The sequence below is a fragment of the Cygnus atratus genome, chromosome 1 (genome assembly GCF_013377495.2).
Source record: "Cygnus atratus isolate AKBS03 ecotype Queensland, Australia chromosome 1, CAtr_DNAZoo_HiC_assembly, whole genome shotgun sequence".
Classification (NCBI taxonomy): Eukaryota; Metazoa; Chordata; class Aves; order Anseriformes; family Anatidae; genus Cygnus; species Cygnus atratus.
The window spans coordinates 86044859-86066087 of record NC_066362.1 but is presented as its reverse complement, the minus strand read 5'-3'; the positions used below and the strand labels follow the sequence as shown (position 1 = coordinate 86066087).

Genomic DNA, 21229 nt, shown 5'->3' with positions numbered 1-21229 from the left:
AGCCTCTGAGGCTGCGCGTTGCCCACTGGAGAGAGCCCCGGACTGACAGTCCTGGGGTGCTCTGGCTGCACTGTGTGCTGCAGGCAGGCTTTGTGTGGCCACAGAGAGACAGAGAGCTTGGTTTTGAGAGTGTGCTTTGGAAAGAGACATCTTTGGAGAACCGTGCTGAAGGAAATTGCCACTGCGAGAGCTGTTTTACGGACAAATGTATTGCAGGAAACAGATGGGGGGATGTACACAACAGTACTGCAGAATTTTATTTCCCATGTCTGGATTGCTAGGTGTTTCACAGGGCCGTGAGCTCTTCACTGGACTACTCCTTTGTAGCTGTCTGAGCAGCATCCAAAAGCAATGGGCCTTCCCTCCCAGAGGGATGTCTGCAAATCCATCTCTGCAAATGAGCATTGAGGTTACTTGGGCTGCTCGTGAACCAGACAAGGCCAGTGTGTGTAGGCAGCCACAATGGTGCCTTGGTATTAAAATCAAAGGCAGCTTCCACTTGTTCTCACTCATGCAAATGGGGCACATCCCAGAGGCACAGGACAACGTGCTATGATGGTCTTCAGAGGGGTGAAACTTGGTGTCCAGGAAAGAAGTTTCCACACTGCCTCCTGCGTGTGCACTGAGGGTGCCCTCTGTGTTGGGGTGCAGTGGGGTGCCTGTGGGGAGATGCACCTCTGCGTCCTGCTGCCCTTAGTCAAAGTGGCAGAAGGACAGGATCTCTGTGCACCCTTTCAAGACGTAAGTACCTTTTTTTTTAATTTTATTTTTTTGGCAAAGACTGTTTCCTGCCTTGTCCAAGCCCGTTAACGAGGTGCCTGTGACACCTGACAGGGCCTGCCTATGGAGGCGTGGAAGAAAACAGCAGAGGGAGGGGGAAGGCAAAACATTGTTTTGGAAGCACAAGAACTTCTGAAACATTAATCTGGTGGATAACTCCCTGCCAGCTGAATTTCACTAAACCACTGATCTGAATCATGTCACAGATGGTATCGTCTTCCAAAGTGTTAGCAAAACACAGGGCTCAACCTTCAGTGGCCGTGCATCGCTATTTCTGATCCAGCACAACAACATGCCTGTAAAAGACAGAGCTTGTAATAACTGCAGCTCAGGAAAAAAAAAAAAAGAAAATAATAACAGTTTGAGATCTGAATAGCTGGCTTGCAGAAGGAGAATTGCCTATTTTGCTCAGTGCAGCAGTGAAGATGGGCTCATAGGAAAAAGAGCAGCACAAGCTCTGCTAGACTGTGAGATCCGCTTTGATGCCCTTTAATAAGTGTAAAATCCCAACTGGCATTTCTAAGTGGAAGGCAAAGGTGTTAGGCTTGGTAAAGTAGGACCAGTCATGACACAGGCAGAAAGAGGAGGAAGAGATTGCCTGTCAGCTGGGAGCCTCCGTTCCTGTTATTTCATGATTGCAGGAAGAATTTAGGTTTGAAATGTTGTTTTAAATATCAAAACCCGTGCTACCTGCAGCAGAGATGGATAAATGGTTGTTCTCCTGAGCATGTGATCTCTGATAACAGAAGCTACACCTGTGTTATCACAACCTAAGGTTTCTTTGGCACCTGAATTTCGGTGCACGTCCTGGCCACATCCCACCTTCACAGTAAGAAGCGACCAGTGCTCCCCACCAGCCTACTCCTGCTTTCCACACAGGAGGGTAGCACCCAGGTGCTACGCTGATGTCCCTGGGCAGGCAGCCCCTCCGTGGCTCAAGGAGGGTATCCGAAGGGGCTGCCTCTTCCCACCGGGCATTGAGCTGCTGGGAGAAATGCAGGAGCTGTCCTGAGCACTCCGGCATTATAATGGTGCTACAGAAGGACCTAAGAGGAAATTAATAGGGCCAGAGTAACCGGATTTGAATAGCATGTAGTACAAAAGGCTGAGGAATCCGTCAGCCCGAGGCAAGATCTCTCACAGAAGATGTCAGCCCAGCCAGTTAAAGTCAGGCAGCCTCAGAAGAAACTGAGTATAATGGCAACCTGCATAATAGGCGCTGCTACCACCTATCACAGTAATGAGATTTCATAAAGAAAAGCCCATCTCAGTGGCTTCCAGGAGGATTTACTGCAGCAGACAGCTGGGCACATGGGCTGATTAAACACAGATGCAATTTTGAACAACTGCAACAGCCTATCACGTTTTACAGTACCCAGACAGTTCTAGCTAAAAGAGATGCAGCAGACACATTCAATCCTTTTTTAGCTCGTCTGAACGTATACACACTGTGAGAAAACTAACCACCAATTCCCTGCGAGGAGGATGGTACAGCGCAGGACCCATTAGCAGGATGGTGGCACGTCCTCTTGTTTAAGAGGTGGGAGTTGCCGTGGTACCTTCTCCACCCTGGAGGAGGACCTGGAAGCAGGACTTGGTTGTGAGTCTGTCCACGCTTGACTCGGCTGTGATGCTTCATGGCCAGCCAGGACCGCAGGCACAGCCCCATCCATCGCTCCCAGCAATAAATCGGTGAGGCTGTTACACCTTTTCTCCTGCCTCAAAGTGAGCTGTTGCCTGTCTCGGTTAAGGCACTGCCAGCAGGAGCCGTGACTATCTGCACTTGTGATTTTGATCTGCGATTGCCTGGTGACTTGTCCAAAGCAGTAAGAGCTATCAGGGAAAGAGATGGAGTGAAATGTTACTGGTACTGATCTTGTAGACGGGATGTTACTCAGGCCTCGTTTTCCCCCAAGGAAAGGTTTTGTTTGACCTCAAGGTGGGCTGGATCCCACTCCCCTTCCTCAAGGCCACACTGCAGCAAAGCAGTGGCTTCTAGCACCAAGCTTTGAAATGCTAAGTGAGCTCAAAGGATCTAAGGACACACTTCACAGACAGGGCTCATTCAGTGGTGAGATAATCTCGTGAAAGAAGGGGACAGTGCAATTAAGTGAAGGGATGCCGAAGGCAGGGAAGATTTGGGCTTCTTCCCTTATGAGTCTTTGTAATACTGGGGCTGAAGCAAAGTCACGATTCCGTAAATCACCTAACACCTGGAGGCCACTGGCAGGCTCACAGCACAAAGTGGATGCTTCTGTTACTGATGTTATTATCATCATCAGTCTTGCTAACCAAGCAATGATATAAAAACTCATTGTCCGAGGAATTGTGTCCACCCTCACTTTCTACGCGATATGGCTTTAATTATACTCAAAGGATCTAATGACAACTTAGGGACTAGTCAGTGCCTTTTGAAGTCAACAAAAAGATTCCCGTTGACTAGAGTTGGCATTGGCTGAGGACCATAAACTGCAGGAGGATGTTTGGATCGCTGTGAACCCGCACCGGACTCTGTTGAGGGGTGGCTTTGCACCCTGGGAAGCCGCTGGTGTCAGAGCCAGCAGAACTGAGCACCCATGGCTGCCAAAATCAGGAGCACAGATTTATCAAACCATCCCCTGATGTGGTGTTCATGTTCACTCCTGAGATGTAGAGGCGTTGTGTGCTGGTCTGTAGCAATCACCACTTACCCACACACCATCCCATTGCATCCCTGGACTGCTATTTTCCTAGCTGTAAGGTGGGACCAGATCATCAACTTATCACCAGCTAAGAATCTGACCTCTTTTATTTTTTTCCCTCTTGTTCTAGGAAAAAATGGCAGTCCACGCTAATTTTAAAACTGACGAAGCTATCAAATTAGATTCAATTAGGCTCTTTCCACCCCTTGCACATGCCTGAAAAAAAAAAGCTTCAGTTATTGGAGTTTAGCTGACGATGCTTTTGTGCAAGAAAGGAAAGGCTCCAGCAAGTTTCTCTGTAACTGAAGCCATATGGGATCGAGACTTGTTGGACCAATACTGAAACGTGTCTGTGTCACAGAGCAGTTTTGATTCCAAGACATACAATGGACTGTTTGCAAAGTCACGTTGCTGGTTAAAACTACATTTTTTAAAATCGACAAATAATTTAGGGACTCAGCTGCTTAGGAGGATATGGTCTAGCTGATTGCTTGGGAAAGTTTTAAAAAAAACCAAGCCAGCCTGAGGTTCTCTGTTGACTTGTTTTCATATTACATCTAACAACCACACTGTGGTAAATGTTTGCCAGCCTTTTAGGCAAGTTGCTTAAGGCATGTCAAGAGATAAGGAGAGTTAAAAATGATTTTAACCTCCTAATTTCCCATCCACCCTCCCCAACACATGCATGATTGCTGCACCGAGAAGCAGGTGAGTTGCTAATGCAGATTAAGTTGTCCTTCGAGGAGCTACTGCAATTAATCACCCAGTAACTCCCAAACAAAGAAGTATTGTCGTGACACATCAGTGTTTCCAGATTTGGAAAGGACTTGATAAATGCTTAACTGAACTCACACAGCAAGCGAGCTGTGGCAGAGAGAGAAGCATGCCTCCTCCAGAGGAGGGCATGGATTCAAGGGGAACATAAATTCCCTGTACTGTCTGCTTGGTCAGTAACCTGCATGGTCAATAATAGCTTTTATTTTATGTTATTTTGGTTTGGCTTATTTTATTTATTTTTTTATTTTACTGTATTTTATTTTATATAGGTGTTTGGCAGAAAAGAAGCAGGTTGGAGGAAGTCAGAGGTGTTTCATCCTCTCAAAGCTTGCTGGTGACTGGAGGATTCTTCACTTCCATGTATCATCTTCCACTGCTGCCCATGACCACTTGAAGTCTCTCTCTATTACAATATGAGGTACTCCCCTTTTTTTTTTGGTTCTTGGTCTCCGTGTCACATGGCTTTGTAATGCGAATGGAAGGTAGCATTTTGTGGTCCTCAAAGAGCTTTGGTAATTCTGGATTAAGTGCAGCCTGGGGAACTGCATTTTACCACCGACAGCGTTCATGTTATCAGTTATTGTACTACAAAAAGGCCTAAAAATCTCATTATGATCCCCTCTCCAAAGGGTGTAGTATCAAAACGCTTTAACGAGGCAGGTAAGAGGTTACCTGTGGTTATGGTGCCACGTGGCACTGTAAATTGAGGTAACCTGAGCCAGCGTGCACTGGAGAGAGGCAGGCACCGGTGGCAAATCGCTCAGATCACAGCTCAGTGCCTCCAGCGCAAAATCTGAGCCGTGTAGAAAGGGAGTGGAAACACCACGAGTGACAAAAACAGGAATGACCTTGTAGAATTTGTTGCTAACCAAAGCAGGTGAAGTCATTTGCAGTTGTGTGGGAACCTGCCTGCTATGGGGCTGGGTATCGGCTTCCTGGTATGCATTTTCCAACGTAATTTACCGCTCAGGCAAAAAAAAAAAAGCAAACAAACAAAAAAAACCCACCACACAACACAAAACCAAAACAGAAAAAATGAAGTGAAAAAAACAAATGTTTTTTTGTGCAATGCCTCATAATAAGCTCTCTCTGTTGCGGCAGCAGCTGCAGTTTCTCCTCTCAGATTTCTCTTCTGTTATTACTGAGAAAGAATCAGCAGCTGCTTAGGAAGTAATCCAGAAAGATTCATTGAGAGGCTCCTGGTGGTTTTTCAGATACTGGTCGGACAGAAGTAACATCTTTGAGGAAGGGACGGGGTCTCCTGTGTTTCACCTGCTCCTCATAAATTAGTGGCTTGTGATAAGATGTTTATCTACAAGGAAACAACAGGAGGAAGAATCGAGAAATAACAGGCCCAGGTGATGGGAGACAAGTGCATTTTTAATGTCACAGAGGTGGTGTGGGAATTGCTTAGGTTTCTTTAATGATCATTTTTGCAGCTCTTTAAAAGCTTGTGCTCAACCACGCTGCTTTCCAGCTGGCTGTATCTGGAGGGATCACCCAGGAGAGACAGGACATGGGCTCCTCAAGTAGTGTACCTTCAGGACACAACCACGGTGGGGTTGACTTGGTGCTGTCGTCAAGCCCTGTGTTTCACAGCTGGGTTGTCATCAGGACAGACGTGTCCACCCATGGCTGGAGGCCAAGGCCTGCCGGCTCTCCTCCTGCCTCGCTTCACAGCAGCCCTGCCTCTGAACTCCCCCCGACAACATCCCAAGCCCAGCTGGCTCCAGGAGTGGAGACACAGGAAGCTCCAGAAGTGGAGACGCGGGGGCAAGGTGGAGCCTCCAAAGGTCTCAAGGCCGTGAATCTCACTTTACGAAGAATGAAATGCAAAAGTTTCCTTCTCCTTGGTCACTAGGAGGTAGGGGAAGAAAACAATTAACCCAAGCTAAAAGCAGTTGGGCCCGTGACGTCCAGTGCTCCCAAATGCTGTCCACTGAAGTACGCGAGCTCTCAGGAATGTGGAAGAGAGAACTGGAGGCTAATAGAGCCAATTATTTTTATGGAAAAATCCCAGCTCTTTCTCTTTATTGGAGTAGGTTCACGATCATCTATATAAAAGAAAGCTGTGTTCTGAGGACACATGCATTTGCATACGGATGGTGTTCTCTTGCAAATTATTTGAATAAAAATAAAAGAAAAATGAAAACAGGAGTTTTCACTCAAGGGAAAAGTTAATGAACTCACTTCTCTTTCTTTCACTCCCTGATTAAATATTATGTTACCATTTTATCTTTGTGCATGAAGAGTAAAGCCCTATTCTGTATTTTGCCAGCTTCATTCATGAAGCTTTGTATTATTTTTACTGTGCTAGAAAATTAAAAATGACTCCCTCCACATGAGAAGCAGAATGAAGAAGAGAAGAGCAGTAATTCCCAGCAGTGTGGAGGAAGGAGAAAGTGAAAGATGAGACATCTTCTTTTGTTTGTTCGAATAGGCATGAGATGTGCTCCAGCATGTGCTGATGGGAGTATTTCAAGAAGACCAGCTACAGAAGCTCAGCGAGAAATACAAAAAGCATTACCTGCTATGTAAGATACGTATGACTTTCCTTTCTGAAGAGTGTTTTTTTTTTTTTTTAAACACTCATTGTTTCTGAGAGCCCATGGGCTCAGCAGCAAATTGCAGTGATGTTTTAGGGTTGACTGCTTGCTCGTTCTGATTCAGACCCTGTGGATTTTCAGTTTTAGTAGCTGGAGTGGATTTCAGCAGATTTTCAGCTAGACGAGCTGAGCATCACTGGACTTGCCTTTCTGCGGCGGGCAGGCAGCTCAGCTGAGCCGGAGTTGCTCACGTGGTGCACCACATTCTTTTAGGTGGCAGGCTCTTTTTTAGCATTGGCAACACTTAGAGAAAGAAGTCCAGACTTGTATGCTGGAGGATGGCTCCAGAATTGGCTTGGTATTTTATTAACACATCAGAAGGCTATAGCCATGGATTCGTCGACCGCTGGACATAGGAAATTTGGAAGGAATGCCTTCTGAGGCGGCACCAGAAAACTAGCTCTGTATGAAAGAAACTTTATGGGGAAAACCTGTTACCTGCTCCATATGGCTGTTTTTCAAATATTTTTGAGAATGAGCATTGTTGCTTGCAATCTACGAGGGGGTGCAGGGTTTTATAGAGGCTTGATGCCTGAATAGCTTGCAGTCATGTACAGTCATGCAGCTGTTGAGATGTAAGAAGGGGTAACAGGGGATCACAGAAGAGATGTCCACATGCAAACCTTGTAAAACACTTTCCTGGGGGAAAAATGTAAATTCTTAGTAAGGGTGAATGAAAAGCAAGTAAGCAAACATGCAAATGAGAGTGGGAAAATGAGTTTTACTATTTGGAAGTGAACTCCTCCATCCAGGGATTTCATTTGTGCTACTCCTACTGGCCCATTTCAGTAGGAGCAAGTCTTCTAGCTGCCAATCAACCATTTTCTTTTTGATAATTATTCATATTGCTGTAGAAACGGAAATTATCTCTATTTTCTCACTTCCCAGTTGAAAACTGTAATTGCAGCTGCTCCCTCCCCCTTGTTTGGAAGTTTTACATGCAGAGAGTCATCAGCCAGGCTTGCCTTAAATCAAATCTTCCCATGCAGCCTGGATGCTAATCTAGCAAGCACAACAGCTGCCTATTCTCAGCAAGGAGAAAAGCAACACATTTCTTCAGCCACTGGCTAGGGAATTCCTGCTCAAAGAAGAGGGCTACGCCTTGTCTGGAGCCTTTATAAAGTTATACGAGGCAGTTTCCTGCGGGCTTTCACAGTTACTGCTAATCATCTTAAACTGAAATAGGGCTTCCAAAAACAGCATGTAAATCCCCGTAACACACCTTCAGTTTCTGTCTCCACGGCTACCCAGCTGCCCTGATCCTCTGTGACAGGCTCTGGAAACGCTGTGATGCTTCCTTTCACACTACTTTTCAAGCCCCTTCTACCCCCAACCTCTCCACAGGCAGACGTCCTCCTAGCTCTTAGCTAGCATCACTCTCAGAAGACATCATCTCTGCCACATGGTGGGTGATGAGCTGATGGGGAAGCCTGTGGGATGTGTGAGTGGCAGGGGACACAGGGATCTCTGCCTTCCCACCAGCAGAGGGGTGATGATTTCCATGGGTGTACAAGAGAAGAGCCGGAGCCCCCTGCGCAGGCCTGCCCTGCCTGGCTGTGCTCACTCATCTGCCCAAAGGCTGGGTCTGAAGGTCTCTTCAAAACTGTGTTAATAGTATTTATTCATGCTGCTTTTACTGAACCTTCTCATTCTGCTCTAAGACATGCAGCTTGTGAATAGCAGCTACTTCCCAGCCAGGGAAGCGGATTTTGGGGGACACGGTATATGCAGCCTTATTGAACATTTTCCAGTGACTTTATATGCAGACACTGCCTTCTCGCTGAGAGCCAAATTCTGCCCTCTTCTGAAGTCTCTTGGGTCTAAATTATTGAGATTTTTATATATTGCAATTTGAATCTCAATGTGTTTCCTTGCTTGCCATCCCTGCGGTCACAGGGTAGGCAAGGAGACTTTGTGCTGCAGTTTACCTTGCGATAAGTGAGCTTTTTTGGTTGTCCTGGTGAACCATATGTTCCCTGTGTTGCCAAAGCAGGAACACTTTCTGCAAGGGAGCATCCTCAAGGATGCAGGATTTGCAGAGGCACGGATGTATGGAGCAGCGTTCCAGCGGCATGCAGAATCCCCCAGCTGATGCTCATCTGAACATCTGCAGTGAGATGCATCTTCTCGGGGTAGCTGGCACCTGAGGTTCCTCCCCGAATATTACCCAAAACTCACAGAAGGAGTGCTGGATGAGCTAATGAACCTTTTGTGCTTGCAGATGCCCCCAAAGCGCTGCAGGGTCAAGAGCATGAAGCCACACTAGAATCAACGAGGCCTTATGCAGACACTCAAGAATAACAAGCCAGCCAGTGGATTTGCAGATGGACTATAACAGCTTGTTATCTGATGTCTCCTGGGCTCAAACACTGAGACATCTGCAGTTCTTGACCTGTTTTTTCCCACTGCTGGCTCAATACCTAGTTAGCTGGTCATCCAACGTGGAACCAAAACAGAGGGACAAGACAGCAAATTGTAGTAAGCAGGAGATGCTGGAATATTAAGATGCCAAAAGGACTGGAAATAAAATAAGAACACAGGTTGCTTTGCTCTCCTGCATCATTTGTGCATAAAGCTTTCAGAGTTGTTTTCTGGAATTCTGTTGAAAGCGGAAGTTTCAGATGCCAGTTGTCACTGAACTTTTATGTTGGTTTTATTCCGCATGTATTTTGCATCTCTAATCTCTTCACTTGGCACTGAGTTAAAAATGAACCTGGAAAACACACATTAGGACCAGCTTTCCCCGTTTTTTTGTCTGAGAACACGAAGCTCTCTTCATATCATCTCCTCCCGTCCCACCAGAGGGTGGGAAGAGCCCCCAGAGCAGGCTGCTTGGTCATCCTGTGGGCCGTCTTCTGCTCCTTGGGGCACAGCAACCGTGCCAGCTAATAGCATGCCTCCTCCCTGCTTCCAGGCTCTCATTGCTACAGAGTGCGCCCAGATTGTCAGAAGGGGTCATGATCATCAGCCCCAGCCTAATCTCCTAATTAACTCCCGCTAATGTAAGTGTACTCGAGAAGATTCCTTTAGCCACTCTGCTCAAGAAATTAGAAGTCCTCTCTTGACGAGATAGCGCTTCTTCTTTCGTGGTTCGGTGTAGTGACAACGCTGTCTTGCTGCATGAGAAGGATTTGCCTCATCCTGTGGTGTTCATTTCTCATCCCTGGATTATAGATTATTTTAAATCAACTCAGGATAATAGGTGACAGCTCAGTGTATGTTATCTGCAGCATTTCAGCCTTGCATAGGCGGAGGCCTCCTGGCTTCTTGCTTCTGTAATTTCTGTGCCTCAGAAAAGTAAAGAAGTAAAGACTGGGGTATGCGCCTTGCAACGATATGCGAGGCTCTGTAACCTCCCTGAGAAACGTGCTTTCACTGCTTCTGATTTAACTCGACACAGCTTCATTGCATGGATGTCCTGCTCGTTGCAGTCAAGGTTAGAAAAGGATTTAAGCCTGTTTCTGATGTGGAAAGAGAGCAGTCCCGCAGGTAGTAACACAAAGAAGAGCTAAGCTCAGACTGACCCCAGGAAAAAAACAAAGCAAGCTCCCAAAATGGAGCATAACTGGACTGCATCGAGAGAGTGAATCTGGAGCAGGATGAGAATTGTACCTGCTTGCCTTACAAGCAGAGACTCTCCCCGCCTTCCCAACTTCAATTTTGCCTCGGAGGATCCATATAAAAACAAACAAATGCCAACAGAAATGCTTCTATTGTTTTCTTTCTCTGTTTGTAATGAAAGCTGTTCCTTTAAAACAGAGCAATATCCTCCCCTATGATTTTTGCAGTCACAACACAGAAATGGAGAAAACCTGAAAGCACAATTGACTCCTTTTGATTTTTCCTAGACATGCCAGTGGGAAAGAGAACAAAAATCACGCCGAGTAAATCTGGATTTTAAACTGCCACCAATGATCAACAGAAAACAAGCAAATGTTTATTCTGGGTTTATAGTTTGTGTTTAAGCTGATCAGCAGATCTTCAATTTGATGTTCAGTCATCATTACATAAAAATATGTATCTTTTAGATCATTTCTTTATTAATTAATCACTTCTGCAGAGTTTAGACAGCAAGTTTTTGGGTGATAATCTAGTCACATACTGCCTTAGCATGCAGATTCTGTTCACAAATTCTTTGGTCGGTGATGCTTGGTTTGGTACTAGAGATCAAATCCCCTTTGTACTGAACTTGACAAGAAAATGTCCAACAGTATGAGCAGGGTGTTGATTTTTTCTCTACTGTATGTGCCATGGCAGGAGCTGCCATAACATCTAATGCCAAATCTTTAACACCCATATACTGCTCTGAAAGTACAACTCCTCATATTGGGTACCGAGCAGTCACAATTCTGAGCAAAAAGCAAGGGAGGGACTGCAGCCCTGCTGCTGGAGATGTAAAAGAGAGGCATGAAGGAGGAAGATGTCTCACTTACTGCCTAGCAGGTTGGATTACTCTTCTGTGTGTGGTTTGCTCATGTGGCACCAGTGACATGGATGTGCAAGCTGCAGCCGCTCATAGGTCTCTGCAACCTGCCTGCTTCCTAGTTATTATCTTCCTCCTAGACCATCGTAAACATTTCTGCAGGCAAGCATCTAAGGTCATGCTGCTAAATCTGTATGCATGCACCGAAATATCATGATACATGGTTTTCTCCTCATGTGTTTAGTGCTGAAAAATTCCATCAAATTCAACAAGAGCTCAGCATGTAATATAAAGCAGCTGTTTATGAGTGCTCAAGTACAGAATTAAGAACCAAACGTCAGGCAGCCAGATTTGAAAAATGTAGTCAGTCTGTAACTGATGTGCTCTGCTGAAAGGAGTCTAGTCTAAAAATGCTCATGAAGTGTGATAGTTTATGATGTAAAGGAACCTGTAGCTAGCAGTGTGTGCTTCCTACTTTTTCTGGGTTTCATTATGTCTTCCTGCCTCACAGAACAGCTGTAACATTAAGCCCATTGAAATTTGTAAAGTGCTTAGAGATCCGCTGAAGGAAGGCAGGAGGGAAGTAAAAGGTACTCAATTTTCATTGCTATTTTATCAGGCAAGATAGTTTCCAGAATGTCTTCATAATAAATAAGAATAAATAGCTGCAAATGTAGAATCTACCCTGTGCTCACTAATAGGTGAATAAGGAGAATGCGAGTGCAGATTTGAAGATTTGAATTCGTATTTCAATACCTTTCTTGGGACCATGGCTTGAAGCACCGTGGTGCACTTCACTAGTGCATGAATGCTATCCAGGTCTGCTAGCATTTGAATAACAGTGGCAAACAGTTTGTTTGACCATTTTCTCCTGTCAAGTTTCAACTAGGTTTTCAAATAAATCATTCACCAATATTTTTTCCTCATGACTTGGTTACCTCAATAGCCAGCTGAACAATATTCATCAAATAAATTACCCACTTTTTTTTCCGTCAATCTGCAAATAATTTATTCACAAATACTTTTTACAGAAGGCAGCCAGCTCTAGCCAGGACAAATCAAGGTAATTTCTTGCCCTTTTGATCAAATGCCAGTAGGACTTTATCTTGGACAGCTCAATAGAGACAGGTTGTAATGCATAATACATAATGGGTAAGCTGAGTTTTTCAAAGTTCTTTGTGAGCTCTCTGCTGTTGCCCATATTTCTGTTCAGCTACCGAGAGAGGAATGACAGGGGGCATGTATTTTATATCCAGGTACGTTTGGAAGCATTTCACCAAATTGACTGTACATCTTAGAGGCCGTCGGGCTCACACCAGCTACAGCTGCGCTGGGGCAGCCCCTTGGCTGGAACACGCCGACTGGTTAGTAGGGCAAGGTGAGATTTAACAGGAGCTGAGGATGAGTATTGTGCCCGCTCCAAAATCCAAAGCGAACCTCAAAGCAGGAGGAAATCGAGAGTTGTGGAGTTTGGCCAGCACACTGGGATAATGTCCCTAGCTCTTGAGAAAAGGATCTTTAACGAGTACCCATGGCACTAGACAGCACATCTAGGTGTAGGTGTCTGCAGGACAGCTTTGTGCTGTGGTTCCCTTTGCCCAGGGCAGTTTGGAAGCTGCTGACGGTCTCCTTCCTGCACTTAGTGCCTGCCCTGTTGCTGACGGAGCAGTTGAGCATGGCCTGCCTGGCTAGCCCTCTCTTTGTTGTGGAGAGCTTATGGCTGCCACACACCAGCAGCAAGGGCCCTCATTTACAGCAGGCAGCGGCACCAGATTTCTCCACTGCTTAGGGTTTGCAGCCAGTGATCTGCGCTGCATGGGAGCTGTGCTTCTGCAGCCCCTGCCCCTGAACTGGGTGCTGGGTCCTCTCCCGGCTGTGTCCTTCTGCTGTCGAAGATGCATGGGACTTCTGAATGCTGCACCCCATGTTCCCAGTGGGCACCCATCTCACCTTTGTCCTCTGCTGCTCAGGCAATAAGGTGGGGAGTGCAGCAGCTTGTTTGTCAAGAGGGAAACTGCAAAGCCTGGCAAGGATGCATTGGAGGAGTGGTGCAAGTAGGGAGGGTTTGCACGTGGCTTTCTTGAGGATCAGCGTGTGTTCACATTTATGCATGTGTGTGTGCATATTGTTGAATATAACCCTTCAATGGCAATCCTTCTCTGAGAGACTGCTGGCTAATCTAGTTACCCCAAAATGAGAGATGCCTTCAGCCAATGCATTATGCAGCAATCTAGGTATGAAGAAATGTAGGCAAACATTTCTGCAGTGTCATCAATAAATGAAATAGATGTGGTATCTACGCAACAACAACAATGCTAAATGCTGAAAGTCAAACTGGATGCCTTCCTGAGAAACAAACAACTGACCACATATTTACCCTGCATGTCATAAATAAACATGGAGAAAGCACAAAAACAGAGGAAGATATTTGTCTCGACTTTATACTCAGAGAAAGCTTTTGACTTGGTCTGGCTCCTGTAGCTGAACTATACGAAATGGAATTGGCAAGGGGAAAAAATGACATAATCACATACATGTAACAATCCATTGAAAGTAGGACACGCAACAAAAAAAGGCTTTGAAGGAGAAGGTAGACTTACTCAGCGGTCAGCTTCAGCCCTGTTCTTTTTGACATCTACGCTGGTGACTTATCAGCCTCAGAGAAATGGTTCTCAAATCGAATGAGGGATCTCAAACATCTGCTTAAATTGTCACAACATTTCAAAACATTGTTTAACACAGCCTGCTGCAAGGCCACGGAGTGAGAAAGGAAGAACATCGGTAATGAATGGCTGTCTTGGAAAACAGAGATGCAGAAAGACTTGAGGATTCAGCATGGATGATGGACTCCACAAGCTTTTTGTGTAGGGTAGGCAGTTAATGGTCTAATTCTATTTTCATATATGTGGGAAGGGGAAAAATCAAATAATGATAAAGAAATGGTTTTTCCTCTGTGTGCAGCATGTGTACAGACCACAATGATATTGTATCCAGGGTGGGTGCCTGCATGTCAGCAAGAACGTAGAAATGTGGGAGAATCCGAAAGATGCTGCAGGGGCTGGAAAGTGAATCCTATAATGCGAGGCGTCGGAGAAAACAATCCATTCTGTTTAGCAGAGAGCAGTGATAGGAGCACTGTGTATAGTTACTTATCCATGAAAATGGGCTGTGAGTGCAGGTTTGTAGACAAAAGCATAACAAGTTCTGATATTTCGAAGGCGAAGTCGGACAAATTCAACCTTGAAAGAAGCAATTTTCTAGCAGCAAGAGTAATGAGACATTGGAGTAAACTAGCGGATGGAACAAGGCACTCGCCATTCCTTGGAGCCTTTAAGACAAGATGTGTTTTCTTTCAAACAAAGCTGCCTTGATCCAGCTGCTGGGAAAAATTTCATGGCTTGTGTATACAGGTCAGATTAAGGGGTTACTGTGGCCCCTCCTATCTGGAAGTCTGACTGTGTATATGGGAAGGAAATTGGTTCCTACTAAATGTGAAGTAAGAGGGCGAGGTGCCACTTGTTGAGAATACCACACGCCACAACTCTAGGATCATAGGTGTTTATGTTTTCTTTTCACCAGTACAATTCCAGTGCCAAGCCATAGTGAAGTAGACACCTGCACCTGGCAGCTACAGTAAATGCAATAGGGCCTTCCAAATTGGACAGTCAGAAGGCAAAGCTTTCCAATGACACACAGAAAATCCTCAACACCACCTCTTGGAGAAAGCTACTGCTGCAACCACTCAGTAATTCAGGTCCTAGATTGCTGATCCTAACCCAGCAGCAGAACACAGGAAACATGAAGCACAGAGCAAACAGAGCGGGGCTCCTGCAGAGCCAGTGGATTGTCTACGCAGTGAACTTTGCATCCGTGACTACATCCATATGTACCTGTTAGGATTGCTGCTGCGAGGCTTAAGGGGCACAAGGGGACATGTTTCCAGGACTAGAGTTTGATGAAGGATCAGTAGTTTAACCAGCACGGCAGAAGTAGACTGGTAAGGGGGAGAGAGCTAATCAGTTTTCTGAATTTGACATTAAGAAATGTGTTTTGGTTTACAGAAGAGATGCTTTTCAGTGAAGGAAAAGAATTTCAGAAAAAAATGTATTTGAATGCTGGCCAGAGGAGGAGGTAGAGCAGAATGATCACAAACAGGTGGCAAGAACAAACGGGCATAGGGGGTATTGTAAACCCAAAAAAGTCCTGTTTTGTTTGGGCAGCCCCTGCTCAGTTGTGTTTGTGGCTGCAGCCTCATTTGCAATTTGGAAGCCAGGATAACTTCAGCGTGGCTGGGACCAAGTGTCCCTCAGGCACCTCGCGGCTGCAGCTCTGCACAGGTACCTCACGTGTACCAGAGCTCAGGTAATTGCTGTTGGAACATAAAAGTTCTCACCAATTTTAGGAGGCTCCTGTCTCATTCCTATCAGGTAACACCCTGCCTCCTGTGAAGCATTACAGAATTAATGGCAAAGTCCAACCCCAAATCCCATCTGGTAATCATTCCCAGGCGCGAACACAGTGCGCACTTCCTGCTGGTGGGAGCAAACAACCTCACCCAACCCAAGGCGTGCGGCAGACCGAGGTGTGCTGGGGACACCGAAATTAAGCCTACGCTGGCCATTTGCTGCCGGAGGAGCTGCTCAAAATCGTGCATGGGCTCTGGAGGCTCCCTGCTCAGCAAGCGTAACACGGGCCTGGCTGTGCTGAGGCACAGCAAACCGGGTGGCCTAAAGGGAGCCTGGGAAGCCAACAGCAGGACACACACAAGGAGGGCAACGATTTTGCAGCTAATAACCATCCTGGCTTGTTTCAGGAACAGTGTAACCAACAAGACCAGAGAGGTGATTGTCCCCCTGTATTCATCTCTGGTGAAGCCGCACCTCAAGTACTGTGCTCAGCTTTGGGCCCCTCACTACAAGAAGGACATCGAGGCCATTGAGCGTATCCAGAGAAGGGCTACGAAGCTGGTGAAGGGTCTGAAACACAAGTCCTGTGAGGAGCGGCTGAGGGCACTGGGGTTGTTTGGTCTGGGGAAGAGGAGGCTCAGGGGAGACATTGTTGCTCTTAGCAAATACCTTCTTGCAGATAACTAGTGATAGGACTAGAGGGAGTGGCCTCAAGTTGCACCAGGGGAGGTTCAGGTTGGAAGTTAGGAGACATTTCTTCTCAGGAAGAGCAGTCAGGCACTGGAACAGGTTGCCCAAGGAGGTGGTGGCATCACCATCCCTGGGGGTGTTCAAGGGAAGGTTGGACGTGGTGCTTAAGGACGTGGTTTAGTGGGTGATGTTGGTGGTCAGGGGATGGTTGGACCAGGTGACCTTGGAGGTCTTTCCAACCTTAACGATCCTATGATTCTATAATATAGCAAGAAGATTGAAACTGCCCAAGTTTCTCAAGCAACCTCCTTTTGCTTTCACGGGCGAACAGGAAATCAAACTCCCCCCGACACACCAGCACAGGAAGGCAGGGGGGCTGCGGTGCTGTGGCACGGGCACCCCGGGGTGCCCACGGGCGGGCAGGGGGTGCGTCCCCTGCCAAAAACTCGCGTGGTGCAAGCAGCGGGCACGGCTGGAGGCCGCGCCCGGGCACTGCCTGCGGGGGACGGGGCGGGCGGGCTCGGCGCCATGTCGGCCCGGCAAGGCCCAGCGGCCGCCCCCCCCCCTACCCCGGGGGCAGGGGGGCTCGGCGGCGGCTTTGCCGGGCCCCGCGTGCTCGGAGGCCGGGCGCCGTCGGTCGCGCCGGGCCGGGCCGGGCCGGGCCGGGCCGGGCGGGAGGCTCCGGCTCCGCCCCGCTCGGGGCTCCGGGGGCCGGCCCCGCTCCGCCGCCCCCCCGCTACCTGCGGGCAGGGGCGGGCGCTGGGGAAAGTTTGTCTCCGTGGTTGGCTGCGCGGCGCGGCGCGGCCGGTTCGGGGCGGGCGGGAGGCTCCGTGCGCTCGGCAGGGCAGCGGGCGGCGAGCCGGGCGGCGGGGAGCGCGCTGCCGCCGGTCCCCGGGCCAGGGAGGCGAGCAGGACGCGTGCGGCATGGGGCAGCGCGGGGACAGGGCGCCCTGCCTCCCCCTCCTCCTCTTCCTCCTGCTGCTGCTGCTGCTCGGTGAGCGCGGGGGTGCGCGGCCGCAGGTAGCGGGGGAGGGCAGGGCCCGCGGACCCCCTGCGCCGGGTTTGTGCCCCAAACTTTGGGGCGGGGGCTCCCCGGGGACCCCCCGGGGCAGGGGGGCCGGGACCCGCTGGCACAGGTGCTGGGCGCTGGCTCCTTCCCGCGGGGGCCCTGCACCGAGGGGTGGGCGATGGCTGGCTGGTCGGTATTATTATTATTTTTTAATCGTCGTTTTAACGTTTTGGGGTCCCAGCGGCGTTGCTGAAGCAGCGGCGAGTTGAGCCCGGGCACGGTCAGGGCGGGCAGGTGAGGTGGGAGCCAGCCTCCCCAGTTCTGGGGGCAAGGAGCGAGCCACTGAGCGGAGTGCCCCCAGCCCCGCCCGGCACCGCCTGCCTTCAAACAAAACGCTGTTTGCCGACTTGGTCTGTGCTTGTACTTTTGACATGGCAATGACTAATTCCTTGTTTGAACTCTGCCAGGGCGCCTTCCTCACGGCTTGGCTCTCCGGTCGTTCCTAGCCAGGTCTGCAGAGCGGGCAGCCACTGCTGGGAATTGGGCCTCCCAAAGCTGGGCTCGCACCCATCTCGGTCCTGAGGCAGTCAGGCTGGGCGATGCCTATGTAGAAGTCAAGAGATGCCCACTCTGCTTTCCCTGACTTGCAGCCGAGGCTGGCTGCCTCGTTTCTCTTGGAGCGTAGGCACTGTGCCAGCTGGGGAAACAGCGGAGAACCGGCGAGGACACCTTTAGCCTTTTTGGTTAGGAAATGGAGAGGGAATAGAATTTTTCAAGAGAGTGGTTTAGTAGGACAAGCAGAAAATCAGGAGTCTCAGATGAAGTGCTCAGGATCACGCAGCAAAAAGTGAAAATTATTAAGGATGGTGTGCAACAGGGAAGTTTTTCTTTGTTTGTCCTCCTTAATTCCAGACAAAATAGTTGCAATAACTTAAAACGTGCATGCACAGATATTGGGACACCATTTGCGACATGGTTTGTCTGTATGTTCTCTTTTTTTTAATTACAGTCGTGCTGTTAAAATTGAAAGTGTTTTTGTGTGCAGGAAAAAAAACACCCTGAACTTTTCAGAATTACTTGTCTTGTGTGTTGTGGTGTGGCTATCTCCTGATACAATTTGTAGCTTCTCTGAGCTATTCCAAATGTTGCGAGAAAGCTGTGTGAGAGGTTGGGGAGGTGCTGCTCCTCTCACTCTGGATGAGAAAAGTGTGCTTCTGTGAATGTGTGTTTTCCAGGAGCTCCTTAGTAAAGGAGACGGGTCGTTGTTTCTTTCTTTTAACTAACGTGCTGCAAGTGTTGATGAATCTCCGTATAACCAAGGTGGAGGGAAGGAGTTGAAGCATAGAAAAGTTCATCCCTTACGTGTACCTAGGCTTGATTGTTTTGTTCAGATCTTTACGGAATAACCCAGCAAATGGCTGAAGTATCTGGCCGTGACAAAAAGGAATGTTTTCTCATCCTTTCTCCTGGATCCAGTACCGTTGTTGTTATCTGTTAGTGCCAGTGTTGGTAAGGAGATGGTGGATCCTGAATTAAAGGCTTGATCTAGTCTGTCTGCTTTCCTCTGGTGTGGTTAGATCACGAGGGAGTTCTGCGCTGCCATTGCCTCTTTTATGTGTGATTTCATTCTGCAGTCAGCCTGCCTAATCAACCTGTGAAATGCTCTGGAAACCAAAACATCCTTCCTAGGACAAGACTTAAAAAAACCCCAAACCCACAGGTATCTAGTGGTTACTAGGCCTCAGACTGTAGCATCTGAGAGTAAGCCTCGCAGCCTTTGGATTTTTTTTTTCCTGTTGTTGTTTGAGATTTAAGGTAAGGATTTCAATGTAACTGATCAAAAGCGCATTTTTGTGTAAGTGCTGTGGGACTGGAGGAGAGCAGGTACTCGCTAGATCCCGAGGGAACACCGCTAATGATGGGTTTCCCAAGGGTGACCTTCTTCTTACTGTCACTTAGACCTGGGTGACACGCGCTGCCCACTGTGATAGCAGCCAGTGCCAGCGTGCCAGATCCCCAGAAGCCTTGTGTGCACATAAATATGTTATTTCCTACAACTTGCATCTGAAATTCTTTAGTGTTTGTTTTTCTTTTCCTCAGGAGCTACAACAGCAAGTCATTTGAATCAAGCTTTAGCTCAAGCTCTGTGTTAGAAAGCTTTTGGCAATTAGTATAAGTTATTGCGATCATGAACTTAAAGGAAAAGCATGCTTTAATCTTTTCCTGGGTTTGCCCCTAAAGCGAAAGCATGAGAAAATGGGCGAGCCATAAGGTTTAGGGCGGGGAAGTGGTGCATGGACGAGCGCCCACGCACCTTTCAAGGTGTGTTGCAGGGAATTTGCTTCCTTTCCCCTGCTGGTGTCTGCTTGCCTGCTGGTGAGCTCAGCGCTGGTGGCCTTTGCTCTCCTTCTGCTGGAAGAAGGTGGACCTGTGCCCTCGCTGCTACTCGGAGGAGGAGCAGGCGGCGAGGCCTGCATATCTCTGCTGTAGCTTTAGAGGTGGTTAAAAAGGCTCCCAAAGGGGAACTACCAGCGAGCCCATCCTGATCTTAGCGCACTCTGAACGTTGGAGCTGGGTTGGTAGGGCACCGGAAGGCAGGTGTTGTTTCTGAGGAGGAAGCATTTCCCATGTGGTTTTGCCATGCTGATGTATTTTCTTAGAGTGTAGGCTGTGGGAGTACGTGGAAATCAGAGGAAAAGCAGTACAGCAAGTGTTTTTACCCTTGCACCCTGTGCTTTTTCAGGTTAGCAAATGATAGCTTAGTCACCTGTTTCTGGCTCTCATGCATCTTTCGAGGTCCAGAACTACTTTTCAGTAGCACAGGTGCTTTTTCTGAATTTTCTTCATCCCTGTTTTCCAGATTTCTTGATTGCTACGTTTCAACACTGCAACAGCTTGCGCTCTTTAGGTAGCCTCTGTTGTATTTGGCTCTAATCCCTGAATCGAGGTGTGAGCCTGCCTGAACAAGATTTGAACTAAGCAGTAGGGGTCGTTTAAAAATGCAGCCACATGCTTGATTAGAGGGGATTGTAGGTTTAAAAAATATATATATATATATAAATAAATATATATATATATATATATACACATACAAACAAACATTTGGGGACATCTGAGATTTCAGCTTTCATGTCTGATACACTGTTGGGTTTTGTGTGGTTTTGTGCAGTGGTGGTGTGTTGTTTTTTTTCCTAGTTGCCATAATCCTTTTCAAACACCTGCGAAACAGATCTGTGTGTCTTCTTAATGGAGAAATAGTTTCATATCTCAGTAAGATACTTCTAGAAAGTGAATGTTACAGTTGTCTGTTTTTTGATGCCTTTCGCTGATATATTTTTTGTGAAGTCCTGTGTGTTAGGAGGAAGACTAACAGACACGTTATCTGAAGGTGTGAAGTCTTCCTGATATGTATAGAAATCAATCACTGGAAAGTTAAATTTCAAAGTACTTGGGGAAAACATTACTAATATGATTTGGGTCAAACTAAGGGTTATGTCGGCGTCTGTCAAGGTCTCTGAGTTTTGAAGGAAGGATATTAGATGAAGTATGAAGTGAAGGTATCTGTTATAACATGAAAAAGGCATTTTTCTTTGCATTTTGCTTTTGACTTTTCCTGGAGATGTTACCTACAAGGCCTAGTGGTCCTGCTTTTTTAGAAGATCTGCAGTAGTGAATGATAAAGCCTGATGTGTAGACACCTATAAAGTAATGTTTGTTATGGATACGGATGTTTCACTCTCTGCCCGAGAATAATAACTCTGGCTGAGGGAGTTGGGGTTGGTCAGCCTGGAGAAGAGAAGGCTCTGGGGATACCTTACAGCGGCCTTCCAGTACCTAAAGGGGGTCTACAGGAAAGC

The 21229-nt window shown here is 47.4% G+C and overlaps 1 protein-coding gene across 1 annotated transcript in view; it reads left to right on the top strand.

The window, feature by feature from the left end:
- Positions 1–16891: 16891 nt before the first annotated feature.
- The window catches only part of LOC118245049 (prostaglandin F2 receptor negative regulator), a 63929-nt gene continuing 59591 nt past the window's right edge, over positions 16892–21229 (top strand). The window contains 3 exon segments of the mRNA XM_035540598.2: positions 16892–16907; positions 17114–17172; positions 17174–17357. Coding sequence (XP_035396491.2) covers positions 16892–16907; positions 17114–17172; positions 17174–17357 — 259 coding nt within the window.